The sequence below is a fragment of the Jaculus jaculus genome, chromosome 4 (assembly GCF_020740685.1).
Source record: "Jaculus jaculus isolate mJacJac1 chromosome 4, mJacJac1.mat.Y.cur, whole genome shotgun sequence".
Lineage (NCBI taxonomy): Eukaryota > Metazoa > Chordata > Mammalia > Rodentia > Dipodidae > Jaculus > Jaculus jaculus.
Window position 1 is genome coordinate 119,763,722 of NC_059105.1, and position 9,124 is coordinate 119,772,845.

The window sequence follows — 9,124 nt, forward strand, 5'->3', positions numbered from 1 at the left end:
GTGCTGAGAACATGGGCTGCTGATACTAGACAAGAGTTATTCCAACTAAGCTACATTCCAAGCTCCTCTTTATGTGTGTTTGTGTGTGTGTTCACTTTCTTTTTCTTCTTGTGGTACAGAGGTTGAACCCAAGGCCTCCCCCCTGCTAGCCAAATACTTTGCCACTGAGCTATATCACCAGCAAGTAATTCTTTTCATTAAGAAAAATTATAAATGATTTTTTCATAATTTTAACTATTTCTTTGCCAGTGTTGGGTACAACACATTCATATTAAACTCCCAAAGGAGGTCTATGTGAGTACCGCACCAATGTGACTCACTCACAGTGCTCTGCTTAGAAACCATGTCTTTTATAGAATTTAGCTCGGGCAATAATATCATTGACGAAGTCAGTTTCTATGTCCACAGGAGTGACAATGGTGTCCATTCCTGACTGAAAGGCAGTCAGACCACCTGAAATGAAATTATTCCAACATGAGCTATCAGAGGAAATAAGATATGAGCGTCCCCTCCCCCAAGCATCCACCCTCCAAAGTAGCAGTCCAATTTCCTTCTCCTTCCCTTTCCTCCTTCCCTGAAAGGATGCACTAACCTCCCCCATAATCACTAAACCACTAGGAAATTTCCAGACTTCCTCTCTTCCCTGTTCCTCTCCCTTTCTCTCTCCTTCCTCTTTCTTTCAAACTGCAAAAGTCACACTTGCTTTTTATGTAGTCCAGATTTGGCAGAAGTAGATGCCCATTCAATATTTAGTCTGAGCTTGTGGTATTCTTAACATTTATTCTACAGCTCATGCATTCATTCATCCAACATAGGTTTTATTAATTTAGTGTATGTATTAGGGAGAGAAAGACAAAGAGAGAATATGGGCATGCCAGGGTCTCTTGTCACTGTAAACAAACTCCAGTTGGATGTGCCATCCTGTGCATCTGGCTTTACATGGGTACTGGGGAACTGAATCCATACCATTAGGCTTTCCAAGCAAGTGCCTTTAACCACTGAGCAATCTCTCTAGCCTCCCAACATGTTTTGAATATTTACCACGTGCCAGAAGAGGTACCTTGCTGAGTGCATGGTGCCCAAGACATATGTATTTCTTATGAGCAGGGGGAGGTTGTGTACATGCATGTGCTAGTGACCCTAGAATGTTATCTTCAATAGCTCTTTATGTATTTAATGTAACTGTGCTCTACTCTGATGTCAGAGATGACCCTGCTTTAAACTCTTACCTTTGGAATAGAGAACTGTTCTGAGTTTAGGCAGTAAGAGAGAATATATGTCATTGATATAACATCAATAATTAATATAATATGTCAATTAAAATATATTAATAATATATAAAATATTACATATATTCAGCCCATAGGAAGCAAGCTTAAGAACTGATGTGGTTGTATGTGAAGAAAGAAGCTAAAAAAAAAAATAGGCTTGTGGTAAAAACAATTGTTTTCTTCTTGAATGACTGGTCATAATCTGGTGCCTACAAAGACAGAAAATGTAGAAAAAAGAATAAATTTATAATGGGAGGCTAGTGGGTTAACTCTGTCTGGGCACTTCTAAATTTGAGGACTCTATGCTTAGCTAATCTGCGATTTCCACCAGTAACTCTCAGGGTATCTGATGTCCTGAAGTTGCTCAGAGTAAAAGTTTATTCAAACAATCTGGAAAATGGCTAATAGAGGGTTACATCAGGGGGAAATCTATGATAAGGCAAAGAACCCTTTAACTGTCAAAGCATCACTCAACAGGTCAACAACTGACTAGAGATATAATACAAGCCCCAGCATCTTCCGGCAAAAAGGAGAAGAAGGTGGGTGGTTCAGATAATGCCACCACAGCCTGGAGACCAGCTTCTCCAGCCAACTGCTGGCCCAGTGGAAGTGTTCCCAGGGGGCCCCAGGCAATCTACTTTTAATAGACTTATTCATTGATCAGTTAAACAATGCTCTGAAAATACGGCTTACCTTTGAGGTGTTGAGCCACACTCCATGTGGGGAATTTTTTCTGGACTGCCTTAATTCTCTCTGCTAGAATTCCAGTACCCTGCAGAAGGTGCTCTTTGCTGTCCCAGGAACCAATAGGGTGGTAAATTTGTTTATCAAGCTAGAAAATTCAGATACTCATGTCAGTATCTGAGCAAGGCAACATATTTTCTGCTGTTTCTAGTTTTTCTTCCTTTCCTTCAAGTTCAGATATTGACCTTGACATTTTTCCTTTACTCCTCAAAAGCCAAGTCTACTGTGCTGTCTCTCATAGAGACAGAAAACAAAAGGGCTGGAAAGATAGCTCAGCATTTAAAGATGCTAGCCTGCAAAGTCTGACAACCTGGGTTTGATTCCCCAGTACCTACATAAAGCCAGATGCACAAAGTAGCATGGCACTTGCAGCTGGAGTTCTTTTGCAAGAAGCCCTGACATGCTCATTCTCTCTCTCTCTCCTTATTTATTTAAAAAACTAAAATTATTACTTTTTAAATAAAGGAAACAAGGGTGGGTAGAAGTGGGTGTCCATGGCTTTAGTTAAAAGCCTTCCAATATGAAAAAAGAGGAAGAAGAGGAGAAAGATGAGGAAGAGAAGAGAAAGACTTGTTTTCAAACAAATAATTAGCACCCAAACTCTAGACATTTGTAGTAAAATATAGCTATCTAGCTAATTCAAATAAAAATTGGTTTCTAGCCAAGTGTGGTGAAACACACTTATAATCCCAACACTTGGGAAGTAGTAGCAGGGGTGCCACCAGAATCTCGAGGCCAGACTGTGCTGTAAACAAGTTTCAGGTCAGCCAGAGTTACATAGCTAGACCCTGTCTCAAAAATTTTTTTTTAAGTAACTTGAAAAGAAATATTCAAATAATTAAAGTCCCCTTCCTCCAATTTTTAATTTTTTTAATTCATTATTGATTTGGAGAGGGAGGGAGAATATGGGCATGCCAGATCCTCTTGCCACTGCAAACAAACTCCACACGCATGCGCCACTTTGTGCATCTGACTTTACATAAGTACTGGAGAATTGAACCTGGGTTATCAGGCTGTGCAAACAAGTGTCTTTAACTGCTGAGCCATCTCTCCAGTCCTCCTTCCTCCTATTAATCCAAACGAACAAGTTGGTTGAAGTAGGCCTGAATTATAATGCTTCAATGCATATGGATGAAATGTATTACTTAAGGAATCCCAAGAGGACAGGTTTTTCCAAACTGCAGTATGTTGAATGTTATTTTTTATAGGATTATAGTTATGACACATAGGAAACACTTAAGGGATATTCAAAAACTGATATACCTTTAAAGGACCAAAAATATAAGACTCCCCAGAAGCACTGCCAATTGATTTCACATTTGGGCTGAGCTTCTGTAAGGAGGCATTAAGTGGGGTTGGTACAAATCTCTAGCTAGTTACCTGCATCAAGCCAAATTTAAGTCCCCTGTGGTCCCAGCCATTGTGCAGAACAGCCCCCGCATGGCTCTCTCTGGAGATGATGGCGGCGACGACAGCAGGGTCAATGCAGTATCTCTGTGCCACTTCCTTGATCATGGTCCGGTAAGGTCTTAGGGTCTGCAAATCCATCTCAGCAAACATTTCGGAACCACTGATCCCTAAGTCAACAAAAAGAAACTGTTTCCTCTACTCCAGAAGAGGACCCTTCTCAAGTTTACTACACAGCCCCCCCCCACACACACAGCTTGGGACAAGCCTTGTAACTGAGGAAGCAGGCAGGCCAACACCCACCCACAGGTGCCACTGCTGCTGTTTCTCTCTTTCTTCCATACTTGAGTCCTGGTGAGGAAGAGGAGAGGGCCAAGCTGCAGGGTGGATTTTTTTTTTTTCTTTTTTTTGGTGAGGTGAGGGATATATGAAGCAGGGTCTCACTCTAGCCCAGGCTGAGCTGGAACTCACTCTGTAGTCCCAGACTGGCCTTGAACTCATGAAGATCCTCCTACCTCAGCCTCCTGAGTGCTGGAATAAAAGGCTGCATTTTCACTTGGCCCTGCTCACAGCTGATTCTGTGCTAGAGCATGTTTCTCCTCTCTGCTGAACCTCAGAGTTCTGCTCTGTGTGTTGAGGATGTGGATTTACGTATGACCGTGCAGTTCCTTCCAGCCCTGACCCTCTGCTACAAGGACAGCATTATGACGCTTTTGGAACAGGATTGCAATGAAGGAGAAGTAGAATAAAATAAACAAGAGGCTGGTGCTTGCTTAAAATGCTCCTGCTACAGGATGAACTCAGCATAAGAAGTGAAGCCTAGCATCTGAGATAAGGAATAGTTTCCATATGTAGACATCAACACATGCAGACAAGGCTTAGAAAGAATGTGAAGAAGAGGAATGGAAAGAAGTGGCTTGCTAGGTTGCATAGGATTCTATTTTTTTGAACTTTTGGTTTTGATATGATTATTATCACAATGATGATGACACCTCCTAAGACAGAATCTGCAAATGAAGAAAGGGGGAAGAGCTGGCATTTGCTCTATTGTTTACATACCACAGCTCATGAGATGGTTTATGTCACAGGGGGCCCCAGAGGTCTCCATGGTCATGATGTCCCCATAGCAGCCGTGGTACAAGCGAGGATGCAGGTGAGGCTTCATGGAGTGAGAGAACGGGTAGGAGCCCCTGGAAGTGCCTGGGAGGCAGAATGACAAAATATTGCTTGAGATGCTCTAAAAAGAGCCACTTCCAAAAAGAGGCCAAGGCTATAAACTTAGTCCTCCTTATGTTCCTTTTCTACTATTTTTGGCTCATCAAATCAAATAGAAGTGGCCCTTTCCCACTCAATTCCAATCTCCCTCACCTTCTCTATAACTGATGTCACCAGCATCTGCCCTGAAGCCAGTTCAATGCAGGGATGATACAAGGAAAGTCTCTGTTTCTCTCAGGATCAATTCATAACAGCATGCTACACTGGCACTGTCAGAGGGTGCTCACGATCAATCTCACCACTCTTCCACCTCTAGACACCATGAAACCACCTCCTCATCACCTGCCCTGAAGGGAGACCCACAGACCACATTATCCAGCCTCTCCCATAAGAACTCATTGCCCCTATGGTCAGCATGAAGACACTACAGAAGAGAAATTACCTTCCTCCCTTATCATTAACAAAAGGCTGGAATGTTAGGTTGGGGTGGGCTACCAAGATGGAGTCACCATGGTCAGCAGAATGGTGACAGAGGCATAGGAAAGTGGATTATCCACATTCCTCAAGAAACCACCCAGTGATTATCCCATTCTTGCCTAACAATGCCCTAGGTCATGGTTTCCTGCCCCCTTATCACCTGGTCACTGTTCTGGTGTCACACCCTAGCTACTTTAAATGGTTAATGTAATGATATCCCCTAAAGGACCTTTCCTATTCAACTTAACAAATGAGTTCTTTTTCCTTCCTCACCTTCCCCCAACTGAAAAGTCCTATAGAGCCCACTATCTGAAAACACAGGTTGGCTGTGTTCCTCTCTTGTGAGTCAGCCCTGGCAGCTTGTGCTTTTCCTGAATAAAAACTTTCATCTTTGCCTCAGAGTGGTTTGCATGGTCTTGGTCACTCCCAAACCTTACATGGTACATGTCTGTTATTTAAACACCATGAGATAAAGGCAGGAGGATTAGAAGTTCAAGGTCATCTTTAGCTACATAGTGAGTTGAAAGCCTTCTAGAGCTACATGAAACCCTACATCCAAAAAAAATGACTTTCTATAATTTTTATTTATTTATTTATTTATTTGCAAGCAGAGAGAAAGAGAGAATGGTAGGCCAAGGCCTCTAGTCATAGCAAACAAACAAAAAAAGTTACTTTATAAAGGGACTGGGAGTGTAGTTCAGTGTAGCTCAGGGTTAAATGTGTGCTCTGCATGCATGAGGCTCTAGGTTCCATCTTCAAATCAAAACTAAAAATTAAGGGCTGGAGAGATTGCTTAGTGGTTATGGCACTTGCCTGTGAAGACTAAGGACCCAGGTTTGATTCTCCCGGTCCCACATAAGCCAGATACACAAGGTGGTGGATGTGTCTGGAGCTCGTTTACAATGACTAGAGGCCTTGGTGTGGCTGTTCTCTCTCTGTGTCTCAAATAAACAAAAATAATAATAAACAAAGTAAGCTGGGCATGTTGGTGCACACCTTTAATCCCAGTACTTTGGATGCAGAGGTAGAAGGATCACCAAGAGTTTGAGGCCACTCTGAGACTACAGAATGAATACCAGGTCAGACTGGGCTAGAGTGAGACCCTACCTGGGGTGAGGGAGAGGTGAGGAGAAAAGAAAAAAAACAACCAACAATTAAACCAAAGAAGTTACTTTATCCTTTTATGCCCTCCAATATTAACAAGATAACACACTCCATCCCTTGGACCCCATTATACCAATAATTTTATTTATATTGACAGGCTCACTATCCTTTTACTGAAGAAGTCACCTTTGTTATGCTTTATCATGCTGAGTAGCTTATATTTCTCAGCTACCCAAGTGATCAGGGATACTTATTAAAAATACTTGGCCCTGGGCTCTTCATACCAGGTCTACTGAATCAGAATTTTTAGCTCCAAGGCCACAGTCTGCACTTTAACCAGCATTCTTAGTTGACTATGTGTGTTTGAGAACCGAGGATTTATGAGAACTGTGGATGGCCAGGGGCTCTATATGGCTTGTGCTGCATCATGAACCCAGGTCCGTTCAGAATTCGTCATCTTTCAGTTGTATGTGCTAACTCATAATTAATGCACTGACTATACAACTCTGCTCCCACCTGGCAATTAAAAATGAATAAAAATTTATAACCATGTTGCCCTGTCTTTAACCATAAACAACTACAAATTGTTGCCTTTGGACAGGCTCCCATTTCCAAGTTGAGAAGTAAGCATTTTCAAAACACTTTTTTTGGTTCGGTTTTTTGAGGTAGGTCTCACACTAGCCCAGGATGACCTGGAATTCGCTATGTAGTCTCAGGGTAGCCTTGAACTCATGGTGATCCTCCTACCTCTGCCTCCTGAGTTCTGGGTTCAAAGGCATGCACCACCACTCCCAGCTACTTTTTTGTTTTAATCTCTCTCTCTCTCTCTCTCTCTCTGTGTGTGTGTGTGTGTGTGTGTGTGTGTGTGTGTGTGAGAGAGAGAGAGAGAGAGAGAGAGAGAGAGAGAGAGAGAGAGAGAGCAACGCATGCCTGTGTCCTGATGTGTGTGAGTGCAGGTGTTTGCATGCCATGACACATGCATAGAGGTCAGAGGACAATCTCAAGTGTTGGTCCCTGCCCTTCACCTTGTTTGAGGTAGGGTTTCTTGTTGTTTGCCTTGTGTAAGCCAGTCAAGCTGGCCTGAAGGGTTCCAGGGGTTCTCCTGTCTCTGCCTCCCATGTTGCTGTGGGAGCACTGGGATCACAGATGCATATGCCACCGCATCTGGCTTCACAATGGGTCTGAGGATCTGAACTCAGGTTCTTACACGTGCACAGCAAGTGCTCACTGAAACATCTCCTCAGTCCTAGAACTAGTTTCTTCTGAATCACCACTCAATCTGTGTACAGCTGAAAGATGACGAATTCTGAACAGACCTGGGTTCATGATTCAGCATAAGCCATATAGAACTCCTGGCCATCTGAAGTTCTCATAAATCCCTGGTTTTCAAACATGCATATTAACTGAGAATGCTGGTTAAAGTGCAAACTGTGGCCTTGGAGCTAAAAATTCTGATTCAGTAGACCTGGTATGAGGATCCCCTAGGAGCAAGCTTTTTCTTTCTTTCTCTTTTTCAATTTTCTTAAGCTAAGGATTCTCTTTCCCTCTATATCCCTACTCTTCAAGACAGGATCTAACTCTGCAGCCCAGCTTGGCCTCAAACTCAGGTCAATTGTCTGGAGTGCTGAGAGTTCAGATGTGAGCCACCACACTCAGTTCATCTTTTCTAATTTAAGATTCTTTATGATTTCACTAACCTTCCCCTTAGGAAACTCCTGTTCTGGCCATACTGACCAGATCACTCTGTCCCAAATACCTCTTTAACATTTCTGCCATAACATCTATACTGAGCCATTCCTCCTATCAGACAGTCTCTTCCCATCTCATATTAAATCACCAAGCAGTCTTCAACTTCCATTTCCCTCAAAGGCTTTCAGGGCTAGACTTCAAGATGGATGCAAGTTCTTCCTCCAAGCCCCCAAATGGGTGGACTTTGTCCTTTGTATGGTCTTTTAATTCATCTACTAGTCAGTATTGAGAATTTTTTCTTTGTATGTCTTGCCTCCGAAGGCATTGTTCTGTATACCTCTTAATATCTAGCCTATGAGGTCATTGTCAGAGAGTAAATAAATAAGGGTACTCAGCAAGGAGAATAGACTCTTAGAAATAAGCAGCTGGGGACTGAGGATATAGCTCACTCAGTACAGTGTTTGCTTCACCAGCACACATGTAGGGTCTCAGTTTGGGTCCCCAGCACTCTGGTATAATGCCTGGTGTGGCAGCACACACCTGTAATTCCAGTGCTGGGGGGAGGAGACTGGTATATCTCTGGGTCTTACTAGCTAGCTTGTCTGGCTGAATCATTGAGCCTAATCTGAGATTCCCTATCATAAGTAATAAGGGGGAGAATGACTGAGGAAGACGCCTGACATCAAATGCTGGCCTCCACAAATACACATACATCTGTATGCACACCAGCACACACATGTGCATCCACATACTTACAGCATGCATACACACATGCACACATACCATACACATATATATGTGCCAAAGAAATAGAAATAAACAGTTGCTTATTGGTTAAGAAGGCCAAGAAGCCCACCCCTCTATTATATATATATAACCATGGTTCTTTCTGACTCATGGCTATTCTGGAAGACTTGATAGATACCCTGAGGACAACAACAAATGTGAATCAATTACTTACCAATGACAGCAATAAGTCCCCAAAACAGGAATGAGGGTAGCATGGCAGTGAAGCTGATCCTAAAAGACCTGTTCTGATTTGAAATAGAAGCTGATTAATTTTAAAACTAGAACTTTTGTGTGGGGGGGATGTTTCAAGGTAGGGTCTCACTCTGGCTCAGGCTGACCTGGAATTAACTCTGTAGTCTCAGGGTGGCCTCAAACTCACGACAGTCCTCCTACCTCTGCCTCCCGAGTGCTGGGATTAAAGGCATGCA

At 42.7% G+C, this 9,124-nt stretch overlaps 1 protein-coding gene across 1 annotated transcript; it reads right to left on the reverse strand.

The window, feature by feature from the left end:
- Positions 1-334: 334 nt before the first annotated feature.
- Positions 335-8,911, reverse strand: Lyg2 (lysozyme g2). The gene is made up of 5 exons (XM_004669784.1): positions 8,869-8,911; positions 4,482-4,622; positions 3,396-3,592; positions 1,965-2,103; positions 335-453 (listed from the first exon to the last, which is right to left on the reverse strand). The coding sequence occupies exons 1-5, from the start codon at positions 8,909-8,911 to the stop codon at positions 335-337; spliced, it is 639 nt and encodes a 212-aa protein (XP_004669841.1).
- Positions 8,912-9,124: the final 213 nt, after the last annotated feature.

Coding starts and splice junctions, on each gene's coding strand:
- Lyg2 (XM_004669784.1), bottom strand. CDS start 8,911: ATGCTACCCTCATTCCTGTTTTGGGGACTTATTGCTGTCATTG. Junction 4,623..8,868: donor GGGACTTATTGCTGTCATTG/GTAAGTAATTGA, acceptor TCTGCCTCCCAG/GCACTTCCAGGGGCTCCTAC. Junction 2,104..3,395: donor TTAAATTTGGCTTGATGCAG/GTAACTAGCTAG, acceptor TGAATTTTCTAG/CTTGATAAACAAATTTACCA.